The 15,095-nt window shown below is 60.1% G+C and overlaps 6 protein-coding genes across 21 annotated transcripts in view; 2 read left to right on the forward strand and 4 right to left on the reverse strand.

Moving 5' to 3' along the window:
* Positions 1-15,095, forward strand: part of LOC119846859 (immunoglobulin superfamily member 1-like) — a 597,460-nt gene that overhangs the window by 145,074 nt on the left and 437,291 nt on the right. The gene's annotated exons all lie outside the window — the stretch shown is intronic.
* Positions 1-15,095, reverse strand: part of LOC119847133 (immunoglobulin superfamily member 1-like) — a 660,993-nt gene that overhangs the window by 74,247 nt on the left and 571,651 nt on the right. The window lies entirely within an intron of this gene.
* Positions 1-15,095, reverse strand: part of LOC119847459 (leukocyte immunoglobulin-like receptor subfamily A member 6) — a 652,437-nt gene that overhangs the window by 74,247 nt on the left and 563,095 nt on the right. The gene's annotated exons all lie outside the window — the stretch shown is intronic.
* LOC119846912 (immunoglobulin superfamily member 1-like) overlaps positions 1-15,095 on the reverse strand; it is a 615,137-nt gene that overhangs the window by 45,310 nt on the left and 554,732 nt on the right. The gene's annotated exons all lie outside the window — the stretch shown is intronic.
* On the reverse strand, positions 2-5,063 carry TFPT (TCF3 fusion partner). 2 transcript variants are annotated; one of them, XM_038382382.2, is made up of 6 exons: positions 4,995-5,063; positions 4,254-4,497; positions 1,677-1,747; positions 1,251-1,320; positions 853-1,092; positions 2-683 (listed from the first exon to the last, which is right to left on the reverse strand). In XM_038382382.2, the coding sequence occupies exons 2-6, from the start codon at positions 4,491-4,493 to the stop codon at positions 555-557; spliced, it is 750 nt and encodes a 249-aa protein (XP_038238310.1). In that variant the 5' UTR covers positions 4,494-4,497; positions 4,995-5,063; the 3' UTR covers positions 2-554. The 2 variants fall into 2 exon arrangements, with proteins under 2 accessions (XP_038238310.1, XP_038238311.1); XM_038382383.2 differs by having other exon boundaries at positions 4,964-5,019.
* PRPF31 (pre-mRNA processing factor 31) lies at positions 5,054-13,459 on the forward strand. The gene is made up of 14 exons (XM_038381613.2): positions 5,054-5,189; positions 5,890-6,069; positions 6,396-6,456; positions 6,753-6,836; positions 7,626-7,723; positions 8,375-8,481; positions 9,073-9,242; positions 9,361-9,518; positions 10,394-10,483; positions 10,708-10,835; positions 11,172-11,244; positions 11,674-11,802; positions 12,204-12,302; positions 12,745-13,459. Exons 2-14 carry the CDS (start codon positions 5,899-5,901, stop codon positions 12,871-12,873), a joined length of 1,497 nt encoding a protein of 498 aa, XP_038237541.1. The 5' UTR covers positions 5,054-5,189; positions 5,890-5,898; the 3' UTR covers positions 12,874-13,459.

Here is a 15,095-nt window from a genome sequence, read left to right on the forward strand (position 1 = left end):
CATGAGGGAGACACAGGCCGGGGGGGCCTAGTAGAGAATCAGGGACTAGAACACAGGCATCCTGCCTCCATTTATTATTTATTGGGGGGTTGCAACGACCCTCCCATCAACACAGGGGCCAGAGGGCTGTGCAAACAAAGACTAGACCCCCCCTCCCCTCCCAGAATCAGGGAGAGAACCCACCTGTCCTATATCCCAGCCCTCCCTGCTCTAACCACTAAATCTCACTGCCCTCCCAGGTACAGGACCCAGACATCCCGACCCCCTGCTCTAACTCAGTACAGCAGAGTTCACTCAGGGTTTGTGCGCTTTGACCCAGACCAACGTCTCTTTATTTCCTCATCACGAGACCCGCCCTGCTCTGCGGGGCTTTTAACCCTGAAAGATTCCTGCAGGAGTTTTACTCACCCTGTCCCCGCTTAGCTGTCAGTCCTACAGCACAGGGGCCTGGTGTACAGGGGGTTAACCCCCCCAGTCCACAGGGAGGGACTGCACCTCTCCTGGTTTAACCCCTTGAGGGCTGGAGCCAGGGGCCTGGTCAGTTTCAGGAGAGTTCAGTCGAAATCGGCACAGGCCCCGGGACTGGAGAACTTGGGGTAATGGAGGAGTTTGTCCCGGGGCCGGGGCCAGCTGGAGCCAAGCACAGCATCCTGGTCGCAGGGGAACTCATCCTCTTCTTTGAGCTGGAGGGGGGAAAGAAAAGAGTCAGGCCCACAAGCTCCGAGTCCATCTAGCCTGGTATCCTGCCCCTCACCAACATCAGCCCCATGGGCCATCTACCCTGGTATCCTGCCCCTCACCCATATCAGCCCCATCTAGCTACCCCCCAGGAGCAAGAGGAGTGACCGGTACCTGTGCAGAGAAATCATCCATGGGGAGGAGGGCAGGGGCCAGCCGCCTGCTTCTCTGCTCCTTGTCCTCACGCCCATGCCGGCGACGCTTCTTCCCAGTGGGGGTCTCTGCCTGGGATGGGCTCTTGGGCTCTGGGCCGGCTGGTGGGGGGCCAGGGAAGCGCCGGGGGGTTTCCTTCTCTGGAGGTTCGTTCTCAGTATTGCCTGGGGTGGGGGCTTCTGTGCTGGGGCTGCCTTCGTCCTGGGGAGAGGCGGGACAGAGCAATTCAGTGGGCTCCCACCCAGGGCTCTCTGGAGCTGAGCAGGGCCACAGTGAAAGGCTGACTTCTCTTGACAGCTCCAAAACAGAATCTGCCCCACTCCAGGGAGGGACCCCCTAGTGGGGAGAGGGGCTCCTACCTCTAGGACAATGGTGAGCTGGCTTTGTCTGTAGTCATCCCCATAGGAATCCAGGACTCTCATAAGGAATCTGTAGTGGGGACAAAGAGAGACACATTCTGACATCAGGGCCCCTTTGGGATGGGCACTGCCCAGACCCAAACTCACCGCAATTGGGGGCCCCATCGTGCAAGGCGCTGCCCAGACCCAGACTCACCGAGATCGCGGCCCCGTCGCACCGGGCACTTCCCAGACTCACTGAGATTGGAGTCCCATCATGCCAGGCACTGCATAGCCGCAGAGTCACCGAAACTGGGGCCCTGTCGGGCTGGGTGCTGCCCAGACACAATGTCAGTGAGATCAGGACCCCATTGGGCTGGGTGCTCCCTGGACAGGGAGTTGCTGAGGCTGTCGCGCTGGGCCCAGCTCCCGTCCCTGAGCTCTTACCTCCTCTCCTGCTTGAGCCGCCGTGTGATCTTCTGCACGTGGTGGAGTCGGTTCAACATCCTCTCATTGACCTAGAGCCGGGGACGCAGACGCATCAAGCCAGTAGCTCACCCAGGCTGGAGCTTTCTCTCCCAGCACCTCCCACCTCTGCCCAAGCCAAGGGGTCACCCCCTGCATAAGATGCATCCTGCGGGGGGTTCAGGGGTCGAGTGTTCCGCAGTGCACCCGTGTTCACACCCCTCACCCATAAGACTCAGACCAAGGCTCGAGAGCTGCTTTAATGTGTCTACTTTGCAGCATGAGATGAAAACACAGATGTAAGGAATGGTTCTGAATGGAGACTGGTTAACCAGGCTGCTTTCGCTGTGTTATTAACCAGTGATTAACTTGCCCTAAGTTCTTCAGAGGCATGCATCTGACGAAGTGGGTTTTTTACCCACAAAAGCTTATGCCCAAATAAATCTGTTAGTCTTTAAGGTGCCACCAGACTCCTCGTTTTTGTGGATACAGACTAACACGGCTACACCTGATACTTGCCCCAAGTTATTAACTACTTTGCTGTGAGAATTATCTATAAAACATACCATCCTACATAATGACAGGTTTCAGAGTAGCAGCCGTGTTAGTCTGTATTCGCAAAAAGAAAAGGAGTACTTGTGGCACCTTAGAGACTAACAAATTTATTAGAGCATAAGCTTTCGTGAGCTACAGCTCACTTCATCGGATGCATTCGATGAAGTGAGCTGTAGCTCACGAAAGCTTATGCTCTAATAAATTTGTTAGTCTCTAAGGTGCCACAAGTACTCCTTTTCTTTATACCATCCTACAGTAAGTGGAACAAGGAATTCACACAAGTGTGGTTCTTTCGGCTCTGGGGATCACTATTAGGCTCCTGAACCCTGAGGCTGGCATATCACTGCCCTCCACCCTAGTGTAATAAGCTTTGTACAAGGCATGGCTGGGGAGGGACCAGCTGAAGACTGTCTGCTTGTGGAGCAGTGATATCATGGCAAAAGGCACCTAGCAGCATTATATGTAATGAGCTGAGATCCCGACAGATGCGTTTCCCAGCTAGGTCTGGGGAGTGGCTAGGCCGGTTTCTCAAAGACAAGGGAGGCCTGGCCTGGTGGCAACCAAGCCGATGCGCCAGCACCGAGCAAGCAGCCAATCTTGGGCAAGGAAGGGGAGCAGGGACAAAGGCTGGATCTACACTACAGACCTAGATCAGTAGAACTACGTCGCTCAGGGGTGTGTAAGCCCGTGTCTGCACCGGTTTGGTAGCGCCACCTTCCCGAGTGGCTGACAGTCGTGCGCGACGTAGTTAGGTAGATGCAACATCGGCACAGACGCCGTGACCTTTCTGTCGACCGCTGGCTTTCAGGAGCCATCCCACACTGCCGGTACAATCAACACATGCGTCCCTGGCAAGGCTGGCCCCCACTGCCACAAGGCACCAAGCATGCGTGCCCGCAAACAATTGAATAACCGTGGCGACAGCATGCCGACGTGACTGTGTAGTGTAAACGTGGCCTTAGCAAAGAAACAATGTGAGGTCTCCTTCCTCCACCAGCTCCCTCGGCTCTCAGCTGGAAAGGTTTGTCAAATGGGGGCTGACACTATACAAAGGAGGGGCAAAGACCCCATGGGAGCTACCTCTCTCCCTGCCCATCGCATTCGCCGCACCTGAGAGGACCAGCCCTGCATTCGGCGGTGGGGGTCTTGGCCTACAGAATTCGGTCAGCTGGAAGCATGCGGGGAGAGATTTTGCTTTGAATCTAACCTAGCTGAAGCAAGCACTAGAGAGCATTCTGATCCCTTCAAATCTCTCTCTCTCCTCGTAGTTAATAAACTTGTTTCATCTACTCCAGGGTGCATAAGATAAAGCATCTGGTAACTTCACTTAGCACCGTGAGCTGGTGTATGTTGTTCCCTTAAAGAGAGTGTTTCTGGCTGGGAGAGGGTAGCGCAGTTGGGATTGGGGATGCGTCAGGGGGCACTCTGGGGTGTAATCAGGGCCGGTGAGAGCCAATTGGCTGGCCAGATGCAGCACACGAGCGTCTGCAGGCGACCAGAATGCTGGGGGGTGGGGCAGGTGAGGGGGCAGGGCCCAAGGCCCATTGAAGGCGGACAGTGGGTACCCTGGGTTGGTGAAGCAGGGACTGGTGGTTGTGAAGGAAGTGGGGTGGGATGGGGCTGGGCACGTGTGAGGTGATGACTTAGGCAGAAGGGCTGGGCCATGGCTTGGGGCACTATGGACCATGGGGGCTGGTGGTTTACAGGGCAGGGCAGGCCGTGGCCAATGGAGGGAGTGAGTTGGGGGGGAGCGTAGCCAGGCCATGGCCAATGGGGGGAGTGGCTCAGGGGGCGGAGCCAGGCTGTGGCCAGTGGCAGGGGGGCGTGGCTCAGGGGCACAACCAGGCCATGGTCAGTGGGGGGGGAGTGGCTCAGGGGTCGGAGCGGCTCAGGGGTCGGAGCTAGGCCATGGCCAGTGGCTAGAGGGAGTGGCTCAGGGGGTGGGGCCAGGTTTGGTCCCCAGCCCTGTGTCCAGCTCCAGCCCCCGCGGTGCCCCCTCCCCACCTGCTCGATCTCCTTGCAGCGCCGGCCCAGTGCCTGAATCTTCCGGCGTCCCAGCTCGCGCTGCCGCTGCTGGCTCTCCTCCTCCTCCTCGTCCTGCAGGTTGTCCCCGCTCAGCCCCCCGTCCACGAACTCCACCTCCGTCTCCAGCTCGCTCTCCAGGATGTTCCCCCCGAAGAGTGGGGGCAGCGCCAGCTCCGAGCCTGGGGGCACCGAGAACTCCTCGAAGCCCACCCCGGCCATGGCGCTGCGGGGGGGGGGGAGGGAAATGGGGAAAATGGGGTCACCCCACTAAGCACTGAGCTGCGACCCCCCCACACACACTTCTCTGCTGTTAACACCCCCAACTAGGGACCCATCCCCCTTACACGGGCCCACCTTCCCCTTCTGCTAACACGCCCCACCAGGGACACGAAACCCCCTACAGGGACTGACCCTTCCCGCTGCCACTACCCCCCCCGGCAGCCACGGGGATCCCCCCCGCTTCACCCCCCCGCGGGGATGCCCCCTCCCTCGCTTCACCCCCCCGCGGGGATCCCCCTCCCTCCCTCGCTTCACCCCCCCGCGGGGATCCCCCTCCCTCCCTCGCTTCACCCCCCCGCGGGGATGCCCCCTCCCTCCCTCGCTTCACCCCCCCGCGGGGATCCCCCCTCCCTCGCTCGCTCGCTTCACCCCCCCGCGGGGATCCTCCCTCCCTCGCTTCACCCCCCCACCTTCCCCCGGACCCGGTTCCCCGACTCCTGCCTGCGGGCGACGTCCCGTCCCGCAGCGGGGGCGGGGCCAAGCCGGACGCGCGCTGATGACGCCACAAACGGGGCGGGCGGAGGCAGCGCGAGGCGGGCTCCTTAAAGGGACCCGGGTGACGCCAGCGGTGCGGGCCGGAAGCGGGGACGTGACGCGCCGAGCGCGGGGACCGGGGAGTGGGAGGGGCGCGAGCAGGTAACGGGCAGCGCGCGGGGCGGATCGGGCGCAGATACAGTGAAGGGGGGTGGGGCAGGCAGGGGAAGGGGGGCGGGTGGGGGTGCAGTGGGGCACAGATACAGTGAAGGGGGGGTGGCAGCCCGTAGGGGGGGCGGGTGGGGATGCACTGGGGCACAGATACAGTGAAGGGGGGGTGGCAGCCCGTAGGGGGGGCGGGTGGGGGTGCAGTGGGGCACAGATACAGTGAAGGGGGGGGTGGCAGCCCGTAGGGGGGGCGGGTGGGGGTGCAGTGGGGCACAGATACAGTGAAGGGGGGGTGGCAGCCCGTAGGGGGGGCTGGGTGGGGGTGCAGTGGGGCACAGATACAGTGAAGGGGGAGGTGGGGTGGGAGGCAGGTGGGGTGGTAGGGGTGCAGTGGGGCACAGATACAGTGAAGGGGGCAGGTGGGGGTGCAGATGGGGCACAGATACGGGAGAGGTGGGGCGGGCAGGGGTTGAGGGGGAGGTGGGGCCCATGGGGTTGCAGGCAGGGAGAAGGGGCTGGGGGGCAGGGGAAGAGGTGGGGCTCACAAAAGGAGGCCTGACTCCAGCCCTGCCGGGGCCCTGGGTGGGGTCGATAGGTGGCCAATGGGTGGGATAACCCGGAGGGCAGAGGGTGTGTGGTGAAGCCTCCCCCACTCCAGGCTCTGCTCACCTTTGCTCTCCCCTCGCTGCCCCAGACCTGAAGGATGTCTCTGGCGGACGAGCTGCTGGCTGACCTGGAGGAGGCAGCGGAGGAGGAGGAGAACTTTGTGGATGAGGAAAATGAGCCGGCCATCGAGGATGTGCAGGAGGAAATGCAGCTGGACCTCAACGTCGACTCCGTCAAGAGCATCGCCAAGCTATGGGACAGCAAGATGGTGAGAGATGGGGGGCCTTTCCCCTCTAGGGGGGCACTGGTTCCCATCCAGCCCCCAGGCAGGGACTGGCTGGCTTGGGGGTGGGGCATGGGGCCTCTCTCTTCTAAGGGGCGCTGGCTTCAATCTGGCCCCACGTGGGGGGCTGGTGGGCTTGAGGGTGGGGGGGGTGGTGAATGAAACATGGGGCCTCTTTTCTCTAATGCCATGCTGGGGCATTGGGGTCAGCCCTGACTCAGAGAGGAGAGCACCCCCTGTTGCCTCCCTTTTCCCCCATTCACTTCACCTTTTCCAAGTACAGAAGAGCCTGCTGTGTTTTCTTTCGGCAGTTTGCGGAGATCATGGTGAAGATCGAGGAGTATATCAGCAAACAGTCGAAAGCCACAGAAGGTACTGCAGCTGGGGGGGAGTGAAGCTAACCTCTCTGCTCTGACTGCAAAGGTGGTACCACCAGCATCCCAGCACCTCCTAGCACTGGGGTCAGCACTGTCTGTGTGGGGAGAGTGCCCCCTACTGAGCCCCCACCTTGCTCCCTGCAGCACAGCGCCCCTTACTGCCATACAGGGCATTGGGACCAGCCCTGACTCCTAGGGGAGAGCACCCCGTACTGAACCCCCCACCCTGCTCCCTGCAGCACTGCGCCCCAGGCAGCCCCAGTGAGATCCTTACGTGCGTTCTCTCTGCAGTGATGGGGCCGGTGGAAGCAGCTCCGGAGTACCGAGTCATCGTCGATGCCAACAATCTGACGGTGGAGATCGAGAATGAACTGAGTGAGTGGCCCGCCTTGGGGCGGGCATTGCTAAAAGAGAAGCTTGTGGGGTGGGGGCGCAGAGTGTGTTTGGGGGTATGGGAGATGCCATGCGAGGGACAGGCTCCATCTTCTTTGGCTTGTGCTCCCCCAAGGCTCTCCATAGCAAAGTCAGGGAAGTTCTCTGGCTTGCCTTGTGCAGGAGGTCACATCAGACAATCACGGGGGCTCTTTCTGTGAGCATACAGAGCATCCGCCCCAGCAGGGATGCGCTCCTGGCATACACAGCTCTGCTCTCTGCCATGTCCGTGGCTGGAGGAGGTCCCCGGCGCACAGTCGAGCAAATGGCCTCTCCTTGCTCTGAGCCGGAATGAGTAACCAAAACTTTCGATTTGGGACCTTCTGCTTGTCAGAACAGAGAAGAGGAAGTAGAAGGGTTAATTCAGAAGGAAAGGGAGGTTGTATGGCCTTGTGGTTAGAGCGCCATGGACTTGGGAGCTGGGTTTATTCCCAGCTGGGCTGCTGGGTGACCATTTCCCTTGCTCCGTGCCTCAGTTTCCCCATCTCTGAAATTGAGAACTGCTCTGCCCTTCAAGTGCTGTGAGATTGAGTTTGTGAAATAGCCAGGTGGGGTAATCCCCAGCTCTTGTCTATGTGAGGCCATACAGGGCCTGGCTGGGGACACGCAGCTGCTCAGGTGTAGTCTGGGGGCTTCTGTGACAGAAGACAGAGGCCCCCAGATGATTTCCAGGTCTGCTCCCTAGTAACTAACGGGTCTCGTCCTTTTCCCTCCCCTTTTGGGTCCTATCAGACATCATCCACAAATTCATCCGGGATAAATACTCCAAGCGATTCCCCGAGCTGGAGTCCCTGGTTCCCAACGCTCTGGATTACATCCGCACGGTCAAGGTGTGCGCTGTTCCCGCCCGCTGCTGCTAGTGGTGGAGTAGGAGGGACAAGTGATGGGCAGTGCTGGGCGGAGGGGAGGGCAGATGGGTGCTAGGAGGAGGAGGTGCTGGGGCTGGGCATAGGGTGGAGGGTGAAGGGCAGGAACTGAAGGGGTTGGGCAGGGGGATGGGAAGCAAACAGTGAACATCCAGGTGCTTGGGATGACCCAGACCTCTGTGTTGCTGGAGTTAAGTGGCAGCAGGGGGTGGGTGGAGGGTCTGGCTGCCAGGGAGTGGGCACTGAAGGCCCAGATGGTGGGGGAGCCAGGGGGGAAACCAGGTTGGGTGGGCATTGAGGATCTGGGTTATGATGCGGGGGGTAGGCACTAAGAGTCCAGGTGAGGGAGGTTGGGCACTGAAAAGCCAGACATAGGGGCAAACTGAGGGGGCGTACCAGGGGTCTGGGTGACGGGGGTAGCCAGGGTTGGGCAGGGACAGCAGGCTCTGGCTGGCGACCTGCTATCTTCTGGTCTCTTCTCTCCTTCCCCCCTTCTCTTTCCCTCCTGCCCCGCCTTACAGTGCCCTTGGGGCTGGGGCTGGGGCTAGGCTGAGCAGCACCAGGGCTGCTATCTCTCACACTCGCACTATGTTTGTCTGTTTCGTCCCTGTGCAGGAGCTGGGCAACAGCCTGGACAAGTGCAAGAACAACGAGAACGTGCAACAGATCCTGACTAACGCCACCATCATGGTGGTGAGCGTCACGGCCTCCACCACGCAAGGGTACGCTGGGCTGCAGCCCCTCACCCCTCTGATCCCTGCCCTGCCGTGGGGGAGGGGCGGGACATCAGGCCGCAGGAGCCCCCATCCCCAGTTTCCCCACCTGCCACTGTAGTGGGGAGGCCTGCAGCGGGTCCTGCCTCCTGTGTGGGCGGTGGAGCACTGGGCCCCTCCTTCCTTCCTGTCTTCTGTTCCCGGCTGCCCCTCCCAGTGCTCCATTTCCCATTCGCAGGGACCTGACCCTTGAGCTGGAGGGCAGGGGAGGCAAGACTCCTGGGTTCTGTCCCTGGCTCCAGCTTTCAGTGGCTCCAGTCCCTGCTGCCCCTGAGCCTACCCAGGCATAAGAGATCCCAGGGGGCTGCTTGTGAGATCTGGCAGGAGGAACCTTGGCCTGCCTTTCCCTTTTCCAGCCTATTTGTAGGCTCTGCCCCAGAAGCAGCTGCATCTCAGTGGGAGGCGGGGGGCCCATTTGAGACATGGAATCACCTGCCCTGCGTCTGGGGGCCCCTGTCGGAGCTCAAGCCGGGTCTGTGCAGCCCTCCAGGAGGCCAGGGCGTGGGGGTCACCCGTCTTCTCCCCCCCACCCCCATGCAGGCAGCAGCTGACGGAAGAGGAGCTGGAACGCATCGAGGAAGCCTGTGACATGGCCCTGGAGCTCAACCAATCAAAGCATCGCATCTACGAGTACGTGGAGTCCCGCATGTCCTTCATCGCCCCCAACCTGTCCATCATCGTCGGGGCTTCCACGGCTGCCAAGATCATGGGTGAGGGGCTGCCGGGTGGGGCAGGAGGGGGGGCAGGGCTTCTCCCTGCTAGGGAGTGCCGGCTCCTATCCAGCCCAGGCAGACAGCGGGTGTCTAACACTGCCCATCCACCCCGCAGGCATCGCTGGTGGCCTCACCAACCTCTCAAAGATGCCGGCCTGTAACATCATGCTCCTGGGAGCCCAGCGCAAGACCCTGTCCGGCTTCTCCAGCACCTCGGTGCTGCCCCACACGGGGTACATCTACCACAGCGACATCGTGCAGTCACTGCCCCCGGTACGGACCCTCAGGTCCCAGCGCCACATCGCCTGTCCGCTCCATTCCCCCTGCACCCCGACGTTTCTCAGTGCTCTGAGTTCTTCCCCCCACCCCCAGCATCCTGACCCACGACTCCCTGTCTCTTCCCCCTCCTCCAGATCCCAGTATCATGACAACCTTGTCTCCCCATCTATCGTCTTCTCCTCCCTCTCATCTCAGGATCCTGATGCTCATCTGCATTTTCCTGCTCCGTTTCCATATATCCCAGCCCCTGATTCCCTACTGGTCCTCTTCTCCCCCCTTCCCAATCCCAGGACCCCTGAGGCTCCTCTGCACCTCCCCGCTCTGTCCCCCGCCACCAGTCCTGCACCCCAATGTTTCTCAGTGCCCTGAGCTCTTCCCCCACCCCCAATGCCCCTCCACTCTGTCCCTCTGGATCCCACACCCCAACGTTTCTCAGTGCCTTTGAGCTCTCCCCTCCCACCTAGCGCCCTGACGCCTGTCTTCCCATCGCTCCCCACTTCCCCAGATCCCAGCATCCTGACAACCTTGTTTCCCCATCTGTTGTCCCCTTCCACCCTGATGCTCATTTGCATCTCCCCACTCTGTTCCCCCATATCTCAGACCCTGACACCTGGCTCACCATCTGGTTCCCTTCTCCCCCCGCACTCTGATCCCAGAGCCCCGAAGCTCCTCATCTCCCTGCTTTGTCCCCAGCGCCCCGATATTTCTCTGCGCTCACACACTCTCACACCGGGTCTCAGCGCCCTGATGCTCGTCAGCATCTCCCTGCTCTGTCTTCCCCTCCCCCCCCCCCCCCCCCGCATCCCGATGCCCCTGTGCTTCATCCTCCAGGCTCTGTCTCCCAGCACCTTGACACCTCTCTCCCACAGGACCTGCGGAGGAAGGCAGCTCGTCTTGTTGCTGCAAAGTGCACACTGGCAGCTCGGGTTGACAGCTTCCATGAGAGCCCAGAGGGGAAGGTAGGTATCAAAAATATGAGGAGTGGGGTTTAGGGGTAAGAGCAGGGGGGCTGGAAGCTGGGACTTCTGGGTTCTCTCCCTGGCTCTGAGAGGAGAATGGGGTCTAGGGGGTAAGAGCAGCCCCCTTTGTGTGTGTGATCTGGCCCCCTAGCTGTGCCCTCCCTGTGCGCAGGGGAGCGTGGCGACTGCCCGGCTAGTTCTCAGTGTCTCCCCTCCCCTGGCAGGTGGGCTACGACCTCAAGGAGGAGATTGAACGGAAGTTTGACAAATGGCAGGAGCCTCCCCCTGTGAAGCAGGTGAAGCCCCTGCCGGCCCCCCTGGATGGCCAGAGAAAGAAACGAGGAGGCCGCAGGTGAGAGGGGATTGAGTGGGGGGCCTTCAGGGGGCTCTGGCTCCCATCTGGCACCAGCATGGGGGGCTGGCTGAGGAGTGTGAGTAATGGGGCACAGAGCCTCTCCTCTCTAGGGGGTGCTGGCTCCCATTTGGCACCAGGGCAGGCACTGGCTGGCTCAGAGGGGTGGGGAATGGGGCCCTGGGGCCTTTCCCCTATAGAGGGCACCTCAGTCCCTTCCCAGAGCTGGGAGTAGAACTCGGGTGTCCCAGTCCCATAATTCAACCACACACCCCCACCCTGAGCACTGGGTGCCATGGTCAGTCCAGCACCAATCCACCTGCCGTTCCCTCCCAGGTATCGGAAGATGAAGGAGCGACTGGGGCTCACGGAGATCCGGAAACAGGCCAACAGGATGAGCTTCGGGGAGGTGAGCAACCTTCATCCCCCTCCCCACAGAGATTCTATCCCTGGCTCTGGGAGAGGAGTGGGGGCTAGCAGTTAGAGCACTAGGGGCTGGGAGCCAGGACTCCTGGGTTCTTTTCCGCCAATTGTGGTGGTTCGGGCTGGTCTATGCATGAAGCAGAGTGTGAATGAAGGTTGGGGGTGAGCTGGCAGCTGCCCCTGGTGAATTCCTTGTGGATGCTGATTTTGGAGTTAATCCAGAGCCGCACTCCGTGTAGACCAACACTCGCTAGAGATGTGCAAGTTGTTCCCTATCCCCACCCCAAAATGGAACTTGTAACCCCCGCTCCAAAGCGGATACTTGGTGCTAGTCAGGGCCAGTCTCTAGGGTGCTTTGAGCTCTCACCACTTGCCTTCCCCGTGTGACTCCTGGAATCTGCCCCTGCCACCGCAGATCGAGGAAGACGCCTACCAAGAGGACTTGGGCTTCAGCTTGGGCCACCTGGGCAAGTCAGGCAGCGGTCGGGTGCGGCAGACGCAGGTCAATGAGGCTACCAAAGCCAGGATCTCAAAGACCTTACAGGTAGCGAGGGAGACGGGATGGAGTCATGCGGGCCAGGTCCCCCCCCTCACACCTTGGGGTCCCATAGTGCTATGATGCTGGAGCCGATCCCACCGCCCCACACCAGTGGAGGCCACTCTCTGTGCCAAGCAAGCATGGTGGATCAGAGCCCTTCTTCCCATGAGGGACCAGTAGAGACCCCCTCCTCTCAGGAGCAATGGGGTTCCCTTTCCCCACCACAGAGTCGGGCTCCCCCCAGTATTTGCCCACTGAGAGCTCCCCACTCTGAGCGATGGACTCAGGCTCCCTGCAGACTCAGACTGTGTTTGAAACAAAGCCATGATTCCGATCGCAGCCCCGCTCCCTGCTGGCATCCCCCCCCATAGCATCCTTATGCTAACCCCACATCCGTCCCTGCCCAGCGCACGCTCCAGAAGCAGAGCATGGTGTATGGTGGGAAATCAACAATCCGGGACCGCTCCTCAGGCACAGCCTCCAGCGTGGCCTTCACTCCACTCCAGGTAAGCCTCATGGCTGCCATAGATCTGGGCTCATGAAGGATGCGGCACCTCCAAGAGCAGTTGGGGAGGTGATATTGATGTGGCCTTTGACCCTCTCCTGCCCCAAATATCCCTCCATGAATGAGGAGTAGGAAATTTCCCTCAAGTGGGTGTGGGATGTTTCTGGCCCCTTCCTCAGGCAGCTGGCTACAGGCAGGTGGCAGACAAGGGATCTTTCGGCTCTCGTCCCAGCTGGAGAATTCTTTACTGATGTCTCCCGTGAGGACCCCTTCCTGTCCTAAACTGACATGCAGTGCAGCTGTTAAAAGCCTCCCACCCCCAGCACCGGGCAAAGGGTCCCTGTATAAACACCCTCCCACCCCCTCATGCCTCACCCCCCAGGGGCCATGTCTCAGGATCAGGCGCGCATGGCAAATCCAAGTCCCGTGTCTCTCTGTCTCAGGGTCTGGAGATAGTTAACCCACAAGCGGCAGAGAAGAAGGTGGCGGAGGCCAATCAGAAATACTTCTCCAGCATGGCGGAGTTCCTAAAGGTGAAGAGCGAGAAAAGTGGCATCATGTCTAGCACATGAGCCTCCTTTTTTTTTTTTTTTTTTTTTTTCCCACCACCCCCAGACTCCGCCCTCGCCCAGAGCCCTGCCACGCCAGGAAGCATCAGGGAACTTCTGGGGCTTTCGCTTTTGCTCCCCACTCAGTGGGATCGGGCCCTTCCACCTCCCAGCTGCCGAGAAGCTGGGCAGAGCCAGTCTGCTGTCTCCCAAGCATCTTTCTGTTCCCAGGGGGGATCCACACCTGAGCTCCACACAGGCTTGGGTGCTCTGAGGGTTTCCGGGGAGGGGTGTGAATTGTGTGGGGAGCCCTAGCCCTGTTCTCAGAGTGTGTGTGTGTGTGTGTGTGTGTGTCTCAGAGAGAGAGACACACCCTTGTTACCTGTATAAATTAGCAGGTGTGTGCATGAGATGAATACAGAATGGCTGGTGCATCGATTTCTCAGTGCTCGTGTTAAAATCTCCCTTGGCTTGTGCCCGAGGGCAGAGGCAGGGAGTGGGCTGACAAAAGGCAGGATAGACGGACGTTTTGTGGGAGCAAACATGTGGGCTAAATCGGTGTCTTTTTTTAACTCTGTTTTTTGGAAGAAATATAACAGGCTGGAGGCGAGCATCTCTAGTTCTTGTCCAGGGCGATTCTCTGAAAGGGAGGGGGAGGGAATGCGTTCTAAGGGAATTAGCACACGCGGGGCGGCCCGTTGTGCAAGGTGTTGTCCAGCTGCAGAGCAGCAGTGGCTGGGGGGCTCCCGGTGGGGTATGTGGTCCCTTTGTGCTGGGAGCTCTACATGTTTATGGCATGAGTGACCCTGCAGCCCCTCCCAGAGCGGCCGGACTCTGCGGCGCTGGATTCTGCTCAATGGTCACTACGATGAAGGGGCCCCTTGCATGATGTGCTTAGACACAGTCACTGAAATTGGGGCCCCAGTGTGGCAGCAAGAGTGACCGAGAGGGTGAACCAGCAGGCTGGCTGCCTGACCTAAAAAGCTTAGTCTAAATAGCTCTAGAATAGGAGAAACTGAGGCCAGGGATGGATGCCACTTGCGGTGGCTGAGCTGGGATTACCAGGTTTTAAGAGTCCTGGGCCGGAGCCCTCGCCCACAGGGCCAGTGGGGGCAGGGGAAGTAAGTGCGGTGACCACACTGCAGCTGCTGTTCTCCCTTGTCTTAGACCTTTTTCTGGGTCACTCTGATTTGCTTGTCTCCTTGCTACTATGACCTGAGTGCAGGAATGGGTGTTCATCTGGCTGGCTCCCACCCCTAGCTCTGGGAAAAGAATGGGGGCTACTGGTTAGAGTAGGGGGTATGGGAGTCAGGCTGGGGCCCCCTTTAGGGCAGGGAAGGGGCATCGGTCCTTGATGTTAGCCCCTCCCCCAGTCAACTGAGGCCTAGGCCCTGCTGGGGGTAGGTGCAGGGGCCCTGTCTTGTTCTGTGGGCTCTGGACCAGGCTGGGGCTGTCCTAGCCTAAGCACCATCATCCAGCCCTCTTGGCTGGGGGTGCTCTCCTGTGTACAGGGTCTGTCCCCACTGTGTGGAAACTCCACCACCCCCACATTCTGCTGCCCCAACCCTCTTCCCCTGGGCTGGATCCCCACACACCCACACCTGCCCCCCGGCCTGGGGGGGGTTCTTCAGGCCTAGGTTGCTCCAGGCTCCCCCTCCCTTGTTGGTTGGATTCCCTTGGGGGCCAGGGTTCCCCTATGCTCCTTCCCCCCCCATCCCCTGCTGCCGCGGTGGGGTCACTTTGCACCCTGGCCATGCTGGGCCCCAGCTGCCCTTTAAGGCCTGGGGCATATAACTCAATATTGCCCTTAGTACCTGGGGGGCGGGCCCTTTCCGTGGTCTTCAATCCTATTGGTCCCTAGGGGCTTGAGTGAGAACCTTAGTGGGCAATAGCTATCACGAGTATGTTTTAAGTCCGCCTCCTCGTTGTACCGTCGTCCATCGTCTCAGCCAATCAGTGTTTGGCGAATCCATCAGCCCGCCTCCCCTCTTCAGCTATTCGTTGCGGTCAAGCTGTCCACTGCCTCCGGGGTGGAAGCCAATCAGCTGCAAGAGTGGTTTCATGAGCGACCCCCCCCTCCCCACCGACCAATGGGGGTGACCGAGCTGTGACGGATACCGCCCCTTGCTTCCTTTTCCCTTGTGGGCGAGCCTCCTTTTTGCCACGCCCTTCCCGGCCAATAAACGCTGAGGATTGCTGACGGATGTGCGCTGAGGCTAATAAGGAAGTTGGGCGTTGATTGACAT

This window comes from Dermochelys coriacea, chromosome 23 (assembly GCF_009764565.3).
Source record: "Dermochelys coriacea isolate rDerCor1 chromosome 23, rDerCor1.pri.v4, whole genome shotgun sequence".
Lineage (NCBI taxonomy): Eukaryota > Metazoa > Chordata > Testudines > Dermochelyidae > Dermochelys > Dermochelys coriacea.

Coding starts and splice junctions, on each gene's coding strand:
- TFPT (XM_038382382.2), bottom strand. CDS start 4,493: ATGGCCGGGGTGGGCTTCGAGGAGTTCTCGGTGCCCCCAGGCTCGGAG. Junction 1,321..1,676: donor CGGCTCAAGCAGGAGAGGAG/GTAAGAGCTCAG, acceptor TCCCCACTACAG/ATTCCTTATGAGAGTCCTGG. Junction 684..852: donor TGGATGATTTCTCTGCACAG/GTACCGGTCACT, acceptor TCCCCCCTCCAG/CTCAAAGAAGAGGATGAGTT.
- PRPF31 (XM_038381613.2), top strand. CDS start 5,899: ATGTCTCTGGCGGACGAGCTGCTGGCTGACCTGGAGGAGGCAGCGGAG. Junction 7,724..8,374: donor ATTACATCCGCACGGTCAAG/GTGTGCGCTGTT, acceptor GTCCCTGTGCAG/GAGCTGGGCAACAGCCTGGA. Junction 9,243..9,360: donor CACGGCTGCCAAGATCATGG/GTGAGGGGCTGC, acceptor TCCACCCCGCAG/GCATCGCTGGTGGCCTCACC.